Source organism: Lissotriton vulgaris, chromosome 9 (assembly GCF_964263255.1).
Source record: "Lissotriton vulgaris chromosome 9, aLisVul1.2, whole genome shotgun sequence".
Taxonomy (NCBI): Eukaryota; Metazoa; Chordata; class Amphibia; order Caudata; family Salamandridae; genus Lissotriton; species Lissotriton vulgaris.
Window position 1 is genome coordinate 259,746,172 of NC_141697.1, and position 14,784 is coordinate 259,760,955.

Genomic DNA, 14,784 nt, shown 5'->3' on the forward strand with positions numbered 1-14,784 from the left:
GATGTGCAAATAAGGAGTCAGTAGGCCATGAGCAGAGTAGATTGAAAGGAGGTGCTTATCTGACGTCACTTATTAGTTACACACACCCTGCACATGCTGAAGCCTCAGGAAGATGGAGTCCTCGCTGACATAATACCGCAAGAGCTTCACCATGTATGGAACTCCCTGTGGAATGATTGTCTGCTGTTCTCGTCGTTCCACAAGTGATTTGGGGAGACTCTGCAAGACACAAGAAAATTCCATCACTGAACAAAGCAAGCACATAATGAGGAGGTACTGTTGTTAGCCTAACCCTTTCCCTATTACACTCCTGGCCTTCCCACACATGCAGCTCCAACACTGCAGCTTCATCCTGGTCTGCAGCACCCTTTTCTGTCGAGGATTGGCGACAACAAGCGCTACCATCTATGCACCTCGATCATTACCTGCAGCCTTCTTGCCAACTATCACACAGTCTGTATGAGATTGACTCATAGAAAAATCTCAGCATCCCACAGGGTCTCAATACCTCATGCAAATTAGCTACACTCAAGTGATAACCTTAATTTTTTTCAGTCTCTTCTTGTCTGCGACTATCCATTTCCCACAGACTAACACGCATACATGCAGCAAGACTTAAGCCTCCCCCCGAATACCTGGTCGACATTACCAGAGGTTCACAGTGCGTTTGTTTTATTCCTCTTCCTCTGGCACTAGATTGGTGGATTATACTTTGCAACCAATCCTCATCTGGTGCATCCAGCCGGTGTGCCAGCCAACCAGTGTGTCTTGCGGAGAGAGGTCAAGAAACATGAGCCTATCCGTTCTTGTAGCAGCCTTTGCTAATGCACTTCAGAAATTGAAATGAAATTAAATGAAATTGGGTTTTGTAAAGCGCGTTACTACCCGGAGGCCTCGTAGCGCTGTGGGACGGTAGGGTTAGGAGGCTGCTATCTGACTTTAATGGAAAAGAAGTGTTTTCAGGCTTTTCCTAAACTTTTGTAGATCAGGTTCGATGCGCAGTGTGGGTGGCAGGGAATTCCAGACTGAGGCCGCGTTCCATGAGAAGAAGCGTCCACCCCATCTAGCCCGTTTGATTTTCTTAGTTGAGGCCAAAAAAGCTGTGCTTGAGCATAGTAATCTTAGCGGATGGTAGGGAGTAGCTAGGGAGCAGATCATTGCGGGGGCTTTATTCCACATGGCCTTGTGCATTATGCACATCGCCTTAAATTTTAATCTGGCCTGGATAGGCAGCCAGTGTAGTTTCCTAAAGGCGGTGGCTCCTGAGTGTCTTCGGGGCAGTCCAAGAAGAAGGCGGGCTGCCGCATTCTGGGTTACTTGGAATCTTTTTATTGTGCTGGATGGTGCGCCCAAGTAGAGGGCATTCCCATAATCAAGACGGGGCAGAACAACGGCCTGGACCATTATTCTTCGGGCTTGAAAAGGGAGGAGAGGCAAGACTTTCCTCAGCATCCTCAACAGGCGGAAGCATGTGGCGGAGAGTATTGTGGCTTGTTGATTGAAACTTAAGGTGTCATCTAGCCATACACCTAGGCTTTTAATCCGATCTTTTGGTTCTGGTGGAGTACCCATGCAGATCGGCCAGTCGATGGTAGGTCTTGGTACTGTTGTATTCCCCAGAAACTTATCTCTGTTTTGTCCCCATTTAGCTTCAGGTGGGACAAGGCCATCCATTTTGTTATCGCTTCTAGACAGCAACTCAGATTGTGGGGAGTGCTTCAGGGCTACCACTAATTGGGTGTCATCGGCATAAGTTATGATTTCAAACCCAAACGGGTGCACAATTCCTGCTAGGGGTTCCATGTACACATTAAATAATGTGGGGCTCAAGGAGGAGCCCTGGGGCACGCCCTGATTGAGGGGCCAGATTTTAGAGTGTTTGGCCCCCTCCACTACCTGAAATGTGCGATCCTTCAGAAAGGATCTTAGCCAAGTGATAGCATTTCCTGTCACTCCCAGATTTATTAAGCGGGAGATTAGGATGTTATTGTTCATGGTATCAAAGGCGGCACTCAAGTCCAGCAGCATGATTGCTGTGGTGCCGCCTTGATCCATGTGCTTCCGGGCTAGTTCTGTTACGGTTAGCAGGGCAGCCTCTGTCCCCAGTTTTGGGCGGAAGCCAGCTTGAGAATCATGGAGTAGGTGGTTGGTTTCCAAGTATTGCATCAGGATGGTATTGATGTGCTTCTCAAGCAGCTTACTTATCCAGGGGAGGAGCGAAATCGGGCGATAGTATGCCATTTTTCCAGGGTCGAGATTGGGGTTCTTCAAGAGGCCTCTGACTTGTGCACATTTCCAGGCTTTAGGTACATTTCCTGTGATTATAGACCTGTTCATGATATTTAGGATGGTTGGTCTAATGGTATCCGCAACCTTCAGCAGGTGACGTGGAGGGGCAGGATCAGTGGGGGATCCGGATATGACTATTTGCATTAGTGCTTTGAGCGAGTCTTCCTCAAGCAGTGGGAATTCCGCTAGCTGGCAGACGGAGGTAGTGGGGGTGGTATCTGTTTCCGAGGAATGCAGTTCGGTGGAGTTAAAGGATAGGGAGATGGAATAGATCTTTTGATAAAAATACTCTGCCTGTCTATCGCAGCGGTTCTGAGCTTTGCTGGGATCATGCATAATGGGAGGGGTGCTAATCAGGGATTTGGCAATCCGGAATATTTCCCTCGGGCTGTTGGACACGGTCCTAATTTGTTCCTCATAGAATGCCGACTGAGCCGAGTTAATTTCGGCTTTGTATCCCTTGATTGCTTCCCGATGACTGTTCTTGTCCTGTGCCCTAAGTGTACGTCTCCATGTCCTCTCAAGTCTCCTGCAGTTTTGTTTTAGCTCTATTAGTTTAGGGTTGAACCAAGGTGACTCTTTGCACTTGGTTTTCTCCTTGAGGGGTTTCAGAGGAGCTATCACTTCTAGTGAGGACTGTACCCATTCATTGTAGTGTTTGTAAAGTATGTCTGGATTATCTCCTGTTTGAAGTGGGATGGTGGAGAGGGAATTAGCCCATTGGTCGGCTGATATCTTTGCCCAATTCCTACCCCTTAGTATGGCACGAGGGGGGACTGATGGGGGTTCAGGATTTCCCAAATTAATGGCACCAAGAAGTGGTCGGACCATGGGAGGGAGACTGGGGTCCCTACATCAAGCCTGTGATCGTTGCTTAGGACTGCATCCAGCAGGTGGCCTTTATTATGCGTGGGTTCGAATCCCTTTTAGGTAAATTGGAGGGCTGCAAGGTTATTTAGAAAGGACTTAGCTAGGGGGTCTGAGAGGTCATCCAAGTGGATGTTTATGTCTCCCAATAATGTGAAGTGAGGTGAAGAAATGGCTAGCTCGGCAATGTAAGAGGGAAGGGATTCTATTAATTCCCCTATTTGTCCCGGAGGGCGGTAGAGAAGTAGTCCCGAAAATGTTGAGGTGGCAGATAGGTCTAAGGCAAAGCTCATGCTTTCACAGTCCGGGATTCCGACTGGACAGGCTCTACATTGGTAGCAGTTTTTAAATAATATCCCTAGTCCTCCTCCTCTTCCCCCCTTTCAGTCGACTCTCTGTAGTCCATAACCACGTTGTAGTATGAAGCTAATGTCTAGGTCAATCTCGTCTTTTAGCCAGGTTTCCGTCAGGAATATGGCATCCGGATCGAGATTGTCGACGAGAAGTGACAATTCCACGGAGTGTTTTGTCAAGGACCGGCAATTTAGGAGAAACATTTTAGGCGGGGGGTTGGAGTTCTCCGTTAGTTTGCGCGGGGGTCTAGGGTCGAAGCGGCAATGTGAGCACTTCCTTATGGCATTGTTTGGACACATGGAATGGCGGCAGGATGGCTCTGTTTTGGGCTCTAATTTCCTGAGGGAGTCAGAGTCATACCTTAATTGAATAGTGGGTTTCTCCGGGCATGAAGCAGGGAAGCTGGCCCCTGGTCGCTGCAGGGCGCGGACGGGCGCAGCCGTCTTGCCTTTGGCGCGCCGCCGGCGCGTCCGCTGCGCATGCGCTTGGCTTGCCGTTTTTGTAGGGTGGTGTGCTCCAGGACTAGAGCGCAACCCTCCCGGAAGTGGGGCGGAGCGCCGCAGGTGGAAGCTGGTCCAGATCTGGATGACGATCTGCAAGCCCTCCTTGAGAAAACAAGGGCTTTGGTGGCCATGAAAGGAAAAGTGTGGATGGATAGGTAAATCAATGGCGACCTGGAGGAGAGGCCAGCAACCCGAGCCAAGCAAGCATGAAGAAGAAAGCAGGGCTGGATGCAGACCGCCCTCCACACCCTCCCCAGGCCTGGTGGAAAGGAGCATGGACCAGAACGATGGCCCCCATCAAACTGGACGAAGGGGGGTGGGGGGGTGGGGGGGGTGTCAGGGGCGAAGGGGCAGCAGCCTCCTGCATCGCAAAAGATGGTTAAAGAAGGCCCACCCACAGGAGGACGGGACGGTGCGGCAGAAGCACAGCACCTGCACCGATGGTCGAGGAAGAGCGCAGCAAACCAGAAGGGTACTGCAGCGAAAGCTCCAGAACACGGCCTGTGGCTACAACGGTGACCCCTGGGGGAAAGGGATCTCGACCAACTACCGCGCAGGGCTGATCAATGGTGAGCAACAGGCACAAAGTGAAGGGGCAACAGGGAACATTGCGAACTACAGGACACAATTGGGGGTTACCAACTACAAGACGCAGGGGCTGTGGCACCCGCAATACCCCTGGCCAGCAAATCAGAGGGGGTGGTTGACCAAGGAAACCCAGGCAGGCTTATTGGAGGTGTGCCAAGCAGGGTTGGATCTGATGGCGCATGACAAAAAGGAGGAGGACAGGAGAGATAAGCACAAACCCAGGATAGAGAGGTCAATTGAAAATTGGCTGCAGGCCTTTAGGACCTTGGCGTGAGTCTTTCATAGAAAAGTTTCTGCAAAGCGCAATTGCCTTGTTCTTACACAAACAGAAAGTGCATGAGGCACAACAGAAATATCAGGGGGAAGCTTGGTTGCGTTAGGATGAGGGCTTCAGGGTAAAGATGCAGACATAGTCGTTCATAGAATGGGGTCACCAAGAGATAGAAGGTTTTACGTGTCACATGGTGGTGGCCACGGACAGGGTAGGCGTGCAAACACATTTTTTGTCCCCCTGGCCTAAAGAGAAAATTTGAAGGCCAGGGGCAGGGTAACAAATCGAGGGCCCCTCACCCCCAGAGGGAAAGGGTGCATGGCTACATACTGGTAATATGACAAAGACAAGCGTAGGTAGGGACACGCCTGCAGGTTTAAACACAGTTGTAGCAACTGCGGCGGCAAACACCCAGCAGCCCACTGCAAACAGGCGAAAGGAGCAGGGGACAGCAGAGAGCATGGCAATAGAAAATAGCATGGGCCAATATCACCTCCTGTCTGACAGAGCCCAGCCTGCTGTACTAGGAAATCCAAGCCAGCCTGGGATCATTTTAGAAAAAAATTATCCACGGATGGGCCTTGAGCTCTTTTACCAAACATGTAAAGGTAGGAAATAACCCTGGTTTATTACTGAAACAAAATAAATCAATTGCCCTCACTCAAAGGAACTTTTCTCCCTCTGCGAGGAAGCTCTGTGATTTTTAATGCCCAAGGCCGTCATGCGTTGCCAGCGTTGGAATGCCCACCTCTAAAATGTCACATCTGATGCCCTGGCTGCAGCGAACCTCTGGCAGATGTGTGGCCAAGAGGAGGTTTCTGACAGCTGAGACTCTTTCATCGGAACCTTGGCAGCACTCAGCCCTCTCAATGGAGTGGGGGTACAGTGAACTTGGTGGGCTTGGTGCACCGTCAACTAATTCTGGTTTTCTCATCCTGCCAAATTCTAAATTGCCCCCTTTCTTACCCTTTGATCCTTTTGAGACCAATAAAATGAGTAGCAGTAAGGGGCTTTACAGGAGCATCTTTTATCAGTGCTTTAGGAGTTTAATAATATTGTGTTATGCACCACAATTCGTTGTTTGTAACAGCAACACAGCGATTTCGACAAAAGCAATTCATAGATTTGGCAAATGCTAAAATATTATTAGTGATAATAGACAGAGAAAACCCGAAAAATAACAAGTCTGAAACTATCCACCTCCATTCTCAAAAGGATTGTTTTACACCAAGCAGAGATTAAGCTACCCAACTAATAATGCCCATTTCTACAATGCCTCAGAAATATTCCCAGGACTTTTCAGAGAATGCCCCAAACAGGTTTTAAAGCAGTTACACACTGGCTTCTGGCTGCTGACGGGGACAGGGTATCACATGGATGGGAGAATAAGTTGGTAGGTGGACAAGATGCATGACTGATTGAAAGGATGGACAGATGGATAGCAGGGTTGGAGGATTGAAGTAAAGTATGGTGGACGGACATAGAAGTGGAATAGATTGAAGGTATATTGAAAGGATGAATGAATGCAAGATTGGGCGGCTAGAGGATAAATAGTTGGGAACAAGGATGGTATTAACAAGGGTGGGTGAGAGGAGGATGTTTAAATGGTATCTAGATGGTGTGAGGATTAATTAATGTGTGGTAGGTGAATGGTAAATTGACAATTAGGTGGGTGAGGTTAGGGGTGACTAGAGAAAAGTCTCTGGTACCTTTAGGACGAAGGTCTCTCCTGTGCAAGGGTCCTGGACCAACTGTACCTAGAGAATGAGGAATAAAATGCATCAGAGAGAGAAATACATCTATACTATATTGTGTATAATTTAAATAACAGTGATACTATAAGTATTGCCCGGGGGCCGCATACGGCTCTCCTAACCTTTAGATGAGGCCCCTTGTTAAACAGCATCATTGATTACTATTTACTCGAATCAGCCCTATCATTAAAAAGATGTTAAATAAACGGGCAAGCTATTGTTCTCAGATTAGCTGAAGTTATAGAAAGGAAGTAACTAAGGTTTCCTGCACAAATTAACTTTAGGAACACATTCATTTTTAAAGACATCTGGTCTTTAAAACCTATGAAAATGTAATAAAGCTTTAAAATTCAAAAAGTGCATTTCTTTAACATGCAGCTCACCTTACAACATCAGATTATATCAGTGTATTGAGAAGTTTGTTTTTTACAGTGATATTTTTCAAATATGAATTTAAGAAACATTCATTACGCCCTTCCACCCATACTGACAACAATCGCAATAGTGAACTGAGAGGCACGTTACTTGTTATGTGCAACCTTTGGGTGGCCTGGGTTGCTATTATACACGGACAACATTAAAGTTTATTGAGTCATAAACAGGAGAAGGTTTCGTACAGCGCACATCCTGAAGTCACGAAGTCATGTATTTCAAGGTCCTCTTATATGTGATAATGAAGAAATACATGACTTTGTGACTTCAGGATGTGCGCTGTACGAAACCTTCTCCAGAAAAAAGGAGGGAAAAGGAAATAAAACAATTGCCTAGAATCACACAAAGTGGGGAAGCCAAGATTGATCCCAGGTATTCTAGTTTACAAATTATACAGTTCAGCCACTAGATGTGCATGCTTCACTCCCCCCTACACCCACCTTACAGTAGACAACACTGCTACCTCCCCCCCCATACTGCCACCCTGCTGGCAGCAATGCGGCCCTCTGCCACACCACAGACAAAACGTTTTGGCCCTCGGGAACATTTTTGCGAGTACCCATGCATTAATACAACCCTTGCCCTGCCTTCTACCTCATGTGTTTGACCATCTAATCCTCTATTCCTATATATCTCCTATTTGCTATCACATATAATGCCACTTGCCACTGCTACACCTTACTCCAGTGTCACTCTTCCAATACTCCCATCCCCCTCTGTACCATACTTCTGTGCAGAGCCCATCTACCCCTCCTTGCCAAACCCTCAGGACTCAGGCTTTCCTCGTAGCACTCCTGATCATAGTTTGAAAACTAAGTCCTCCTAAGGCATTCCATCTATTGCCAACTATATATGCCAAGTAAACACATTACTTTGTTTATTTATGCAGAGTCTGCCGCTCTTCAGATTCAGAGTCATTGTGACTGTGATGCACTTGTGCCCCTCAGATGCCGCAAGAGACTGCAATTTAAAAAGGCTTGGAAAGCAGAAGTAAGGGTAAAGCGAATGAAAGGGTGACACTGATGACAGAGGAAGAAAAAGAGGCAGGGACCTAGAGACGGACAAACACAGAATGAGAGGTATGCATAGATAAGTTTAAAGACAAACAGGCAGGCAGTGAGATAGACAGATGGACAGAGGCAGCTAGAGAAACTGGTAAATTTATAGGCGAAGATATACAGACAGACAATTGGATAGACAACAGACAGACCGAGCGCCACAGTCTTACACAAAGATATATATACATATATAGCACAGAGTCAAATAAAGTGACAGCCACACATTAAGAGGGGGAGAGACATAATGGTGAGGGGGTGAAATATAAATATGTAGACAGAGCAGACAGACTGAGATGGATTTCGGTAGATAAGAGATTGCTAACTAGATATATTAATATATAGATAGGTAAGCGACAGACAGATAAATGGCCACAGGTAGAAAGAAGTGGGCTGATCCACAGTTTGGTGAATGGTACCCCATCAGTCAGAGGGTCAGAGGACAGTACATCCGCATGCCTGAATGACTAGCGTCTGGCACATTCAGAGATCACCACTGGCCCATCAGAAATAAATCTCAGTACCTTGACAGGAACCCCCATCAGGCGATTCCTGCCAAGGTACAACATGTTTGGGGGACGGCTGCCATCAGTTTTGACAGCTGCCACCAAACTTTAACACAGTTTTTGTTTTTTATATACAAACTAGGAGTTTCTTATTGACAAACAGAAATTGTCAGAAAAAAATATCACACTGTCCACTGTAACTAGGGGAGGCAATGTAATGCCCTTTTTTCGAAAAAAATGCATATGCCGTCAGAGGAGGCTTTCCATCGATAGAGTCAAAAGGGGCTCTGTCGACCGAAAGCTGGTGGCCCTCCCTATCCTACATACGGCAGGAAGACCATTGGTTTGGCGAACAGGGTACTCTGACATATATGCTAGGAAGTACCTTGTCAGTCAAATCATAAATCAGCCCCATAGATATGACAGATAGACAAATGGACAGGTATAGAGATAAAGGGATAGAAAGATGGAGACAAAGAGGAATTCAAAGACAGATGGACCTCTCAAATTCCCCATCCCTCCCTGTCCTTCTTTCTTTTTCCTTCTTTCTCGGTTTCCACCTTTTTCTTGTTGCTTCTACTTTCTCACTGTTTTTCTGTCTTTTATTTTCTATATCCCTCACCCACCGTCTCTCCCTGCCTCCTTCTACTCTCTCTCTACATCTCTCTATCGTGCCTCCCTGTTTCTCGGTCTTTCCCTAACCTCTCTTCTCATGTTCACCCCTGAATTTAGTCTACCTTTCCGGGAATTCTACTGCTGGCTACCTTCAACATTATGGCCCTGAAAAAAAGGAGAATGGCTAAATATTTTGATCCCTCCTGCTCTACCCATACCAGGTCAAAGAAAAACAATAAAAGGCCTAACTGTGGTTACCCGGGTATGGGCCTCTAACCCGGAGTAAGCTTATTGATAAAAGCAAGAATGCAGAGTTTCCACCACCATCTCCCCTGAGATGTTAACATGCCTCTTAGAAGAATCCTTGGCAAGAACACTACGCCCATTAATCTTGAGACTGGAAAAATTAGAGGCCGACATTGAACTGTTGTTAAATGCTGTAACAGGGATTAGGGTGGGAATGGATGGGGAGCGGAAAGCTGGGTACAATAGGAGGGTGGGTGCAGAAGATGCTTTGTTAACACACCATGACCATCGCAAACGGGGGACGGAAGCTAGGGACCAAACCAACAGTCAATTGGAGCTGTACACTGGTGATACGACTAGAACGGAAATAGAACCCGTATTAAAGAAAATCCTACAAACGGGCAACAGATTAGATTGCTCAGCAGGGGAAAGGGGAAAGAACTTACCACCTGCTGCCCTAGGAGAGACGGAAGAAAGCATTGCACCAGCAGGAAAATCCCCATTAGCCAATCCGAAATTTGGTCCAGCTACAGGCGACGATAAAATTACACTGTACCTCCCACCTGAATGCTCCCCGTATGTAGTAGTGTTAACTAATACCCCACCTGTCACAGAAAATCAGAAGGAATCCCATGTGGGGCTTAAGAACAAGGTGTGCCACTGGTTGGCTCAAAACGTGGATCTATCTAATGCTTACTTTGGAGACATTCTGTTTGTAAGAAGGGTTGGGTGGGTTGGCCCTATGCCTAAGAAATATAAGGGGGATTGCATTGTAATTAGCTGTAGATCCCGCTCGCTAGCAAAGTGGCTGGCTGACCGGGGTTTGGTACTAGAAAATCAAAGCTCAGGACAAGGCCCCAAACTACTGCCACTGGCCTGTTTTGATAAGAACTTAGCACCTAATGAGGGGGTACTGATGACGAGTAGGCATGGCACCTTGTATGAAGCCATTAACAGAGGGCCCAGGGCTTTAGAACTTAGAAATAGATACCAGCCACTTTCAAATCTAGACGATCTAGATTGACTCAATGGAGTCCCTAGACAGATGTTAGGTGAAGGTAAGGGCCTTATTGTAATAAATGGGGCACACCAAATGAACAGGTAAAGGATAATTTAAATCGCTCTAGTACGATCGTCCAGTCGAATATGTATCCTGAGGAGGGGGAAAACAACTGAACAACAGAGACCCCCAGATAAATATTGCAAATGCCAGCGATCTAACAATTCCGTCTTGGAACGTGGCGGGTATCAACTCCAAGCTTAATGATCCTGAATGGTGCTCTTTTATTGATAAATAACATATATGCTTATGTCAGGAGACCTGGGCGGTAGAGAAAGTGTACAAACTGGATTTCACCACCTTCAGTATTGAGGCAAAGAAGGGACCAATGGGCCGGGCCGCCCTGTAGGGGGCATACTGATATGGGTGAAAAACTCCCTTATAGGGAAAATCAAAAGCCTCAACCTTGGATGCGATGACATACTTGGGTTGGAAATACTTTTCCCCATGGGGGGCGCCCCCCTAAAGATCTTGAATGTATATAACCAGCTGAGCAGTCCACGTAGGCCCTCTGAAACACTAACACTCTTGGGGAACCATCTTGACTTAGCAAGAGGGAGGCACTGGCTAATAATTGCTGGTGATTTAAATATTACCTTTGAGCCTGTTAAATATATCCAGGAACTTACTGAAGAGGAGGATGAAGCTAGAGGAATCCCGAAACTGGAAATTCCACCAATAAAAAAGTGTACTTGGCCAGTTCAACAAGTACATTCTCTGACCATTGATCATGGGTTACGAGCATGCAATGGTAGGACTGACTCCAATAGGAGAGACGGGTTTACTTTTAAGAAAGGGGCATGTAAATCCAGAATCAACTATTTTTAGTCGCTATTGAACTTTGGGGAAATATAAAAGATATGGTGGTTGTAGACAGAGATGACAGTGACCATAACACACTATTTTTAACAATGGTTAATATGCTGTATTTCCATGGTCCTACATCAAAAAAGAATGCTCCAGTGACTACAAGTAATAACAGGAGAAGTGTTAAATGGCCGATGATCTTTTAGATCAAACAGCCCTCCCAAAAATCTACAAAAGGGTAGAGTTAGCCCTAGTGTAACTAGCCCCAACAAATGAGAATAGGGCCAATACTCTGCACGTATTTAGAGAACTAAATGATGCCACAAAATCCTTTTTTTGCAAAATAAATGATAATATTTTCCCATGTAAGCATACCAAGCCATGCTATAATCAATCATGTAGACAGGCTAAGGAAACCCTAATGAAGGCGGTAAAGACCAAACCCCTAGATAACATAAGAGCATGCAGGAAAAATTACCTTTGCAATCAGAAAAACGCGAGAAAAGATTGGGAGGTTGACAAATGGAGAGTTCTTGTGGAAGCTTCAAAGATGAGGAATAGTCAAACATTCTGGCACTTAATGGCCAAAGGCTCTAGTAGCCTGAAAATAGAAAATAGTTTCCACTTGCAGCCCCAAATCTGGGAGGAGTACTTTGGGAGCCTGTATGCTGCCCCGAGGGGGAGGAAAAAACAGATACCCTGGAAGCCCTGCTCTCTTTGCCCTTAAGGGAAGATACACCCATTACGGTTGAAGAGACTATTCTGGCCATAAACTCAATTCAGAAAGGTAAGGCCCCTGACTTGGACAAACTGCCAGGAGATATGTATAGGGCAGAGCCTGAAATATGGGGGGTATTATTAACTAGAGTCTTCAACGCCATCCTGGAAGGGAGAGAGGTCCCACTGTCCTGGGGGGGCGCTGAAATTATCCCCATATTCAAGAAAGGAGAAAAGGGCTTCCCTAAAAATAACAGACCCATCAGCCTCATTGATGTCTCCCAACAAATCTTTGGGAAGGTTATATTGGCCAGAATCCAACAGTGGATGGAGAAAAATCAGGTACTCTCCAACCTCCAGGCGGGCTTCAGGGAGTCCATGGGCACAACGGATCAGGTCCTCAGATTCCTCACGTTAATCTGGAAGGAAGTGGTCATCAATAGAGGTCACCTGTATGTTGTGTTCGTGGACTTAAAAACGGCTTTTGATTCTATTAATAGAACCCAACTGTGGTCCGTCCTGAGAGATATGGGTCTACCACCATACCTGCCAGGGCCGGACTGACTACTGGGCAGTTTGGAATGCTGCAGAGTTGGGGGCCGATTTAATTGCAGTGGGGGCTGATTTCGTTCATGGAGACCTGCGTGTGCTTTGAAATAATGAAAGCAAAACGAATTTCGTTTAATACACGCAGGTCCCCATCAACAAAATAAGCCCTCAGCTCAGCAGCATTCCAAACTGCCCAGTAGCCAGTCCGGCCCGATACCTGCCTAACATCTTGGTTCGCTTGCATATAAACAACTTCGCAAAGGTTAGATGGAATTTGAATGGTGGACTCACGGGCAGCATAAATATTCAAAAAGGTGTCCGCCAGGGGTGCGTCCTGGCCCCTACTTTATTTACACTCTTGGTAAATGGAGTTATAGATGAGCTTTTCAATTGTGATGGAGATCCTCTTAAAATGGCGCGTAGAACTGTCCCTGCTTGCTATTTGCGGACAACACCCTTTTGATTGCAAAAACACCAAAGGGAATCCAGAACCTCCTTAAAAGATTTGAAGGGACCTGTAATTCTAGGGGGCTTGTAATCAATTGTAGCAAGACCAAATATATGGTGTTCAACCCCTATAAGCACCAAAAGAGAAAGTTGCTCCTCAATTCTCAAAGTTTGGAACGGGTAAAATCTTTTGATTATCTTGGGATTGGAATGAATGAAAATCTTGTTTGGTCTGACCAATTAGAAAAGAGCACATTAACACTCCAACATGTAGATAGTGCAATAAACAAGAGGGTCAAAGTTTCTTCATATAGGCCAATATCCCCACTGATAGAACTGCACAGAGCAAAAGGGCTAGGTGCAGTGCTCTATGGAGCGGAACTTTGGGGTTTGGAAAACCTAAAAAGCCTAGTTTTAGTGGAACACAGGTTCATTAGGACAATTTCAAATCTTCCTATGAACACGCCGCTTTTAACCTTAAGATGATCCATTGGCCATTTTGCAATCTTGAGGGTACTAATTTTCTGGATCAGGATTTGGGTTAACAATTCTCAAGTCCCTCTCAGAAGCTGTTTAACTGAGCTAATCAATATACATAAAATGAATGGGTGTGTTAAATGGCTTGGAGAGATCAGAGACTGGTTTTATAAACTTAATATGGGTTTTGTTTGGGATTTCTCTGAAGGCATTAAGAAAGAGATGGGGTTTACACTGAAAAAGAGGTTCTGGGATTTCCAAGACCAGTGTAATATAAATCTGAGTGCTCATGGTACATTGATCTCTGCCTTTCTCGAAATAAAATCCAGTTATAGCTTTGAACTGTACCTGGATGAGGTCGAACCACCCCAGGCAAGATTTCCTATGTGTCATTCTTCCAGAGAGACTAGTTATCATTTTGTTCTTTATAGTTCAGCGTATGCAGACTTTCGTAGGAACTGGATTGCACCAATTTGTCGCTTGTTATGTTGAAGCCCAGTAGATGCAATGAGAATTTTCAAATCAGAGACGACTAGATAGATGGTCTTTGCGCTCTCGAGATTTTGCTATATGCTTGGTGGAGGAGAGCGATGACCATTAAAAACTGCCTAGCTGGTAAATTGCGATTATGAATTGTGATAACAAAAGCATGTGGAAAAAGGCAAACGAACTGTGATTAATACTATACTAAGTAATGCATTTTTGCTTGTGAATATATTATAGGGATCGTGTTTTAATGGTTTTTAAATTTATATGGTGGTATTTCTTCTTCTTAAACATTTTTTTGAACTAATCGGTTTTAACAATGAACTGTGATGTTTCTATTTTGCTATGGTCATAAAAATGATCGAATAAAATGTTACTTTACTTACTAGTCTACCTTTTCCAGTCTTTTTCTTTATTCTCTTGCTGTTGCTCTCCCCTCATGTCTCTCTCTGTGACTCGCTCTCTCTCCCCATTTCTCCCTTTTCTGTGCTCTGGGCCGTTCCTAACATCTTAAACAACTACAAAGGCTCAGGTGCTCAGCTGCCTAACAATTGACAGGCTTCTGACCGGACATGCTGTCAATTGGCTGGGCGGTTACTACTGATGTCTGCAGTATCAAGTGTTCGTCCGGATCTGATGGAGCGTTTCTTTAGGATACCTGATTTACAGAGGACACTTCGGTTTTAGGAAGCTGTATGCACGACCTATTGTAACCAAGGTTTAACAATACACAAAGTGGGCTTTCGCTCCACTCAAAACAG

The 14,784-nt window shown here is 45.6% G+C and overlaps 1 protein-coding gene across 4 annotated transcripts in view; it reads right to left on the reverse strand.

Annotated features, from left to right (window-relative positions):
• The window catches only part of RPS6KL1 (ribosomal protein S6 kinase like 1), a 108,558-nt gene that overhangs the window by 51,309 nt on the left and 42,465 nt on the right, over positions 1-14,784 (reverse strand). For all 4 annotated transcript variants that reach the window (XR_015299910.1, XM_086937505.1, XM_086937504.1 and 1 more), the window contains exons 5-6: positions 6,582-6,629; positions 87-219 (exon numbers count right to left, since the gene is read on the reverse strand). Coding sequence is in view for 3 of the 4 variants with exons in the window: in XM_086937505.1 (XP_086793631.1) it covers positions 87-219; positions 6,582-6,629 (181 nt within the window). In the remaining variant the exon portion in view is untranslated. The remainder of the gene's footprint in view (positions 1-86; positions 220-6,581; positions 6,630-14,784) is intronic.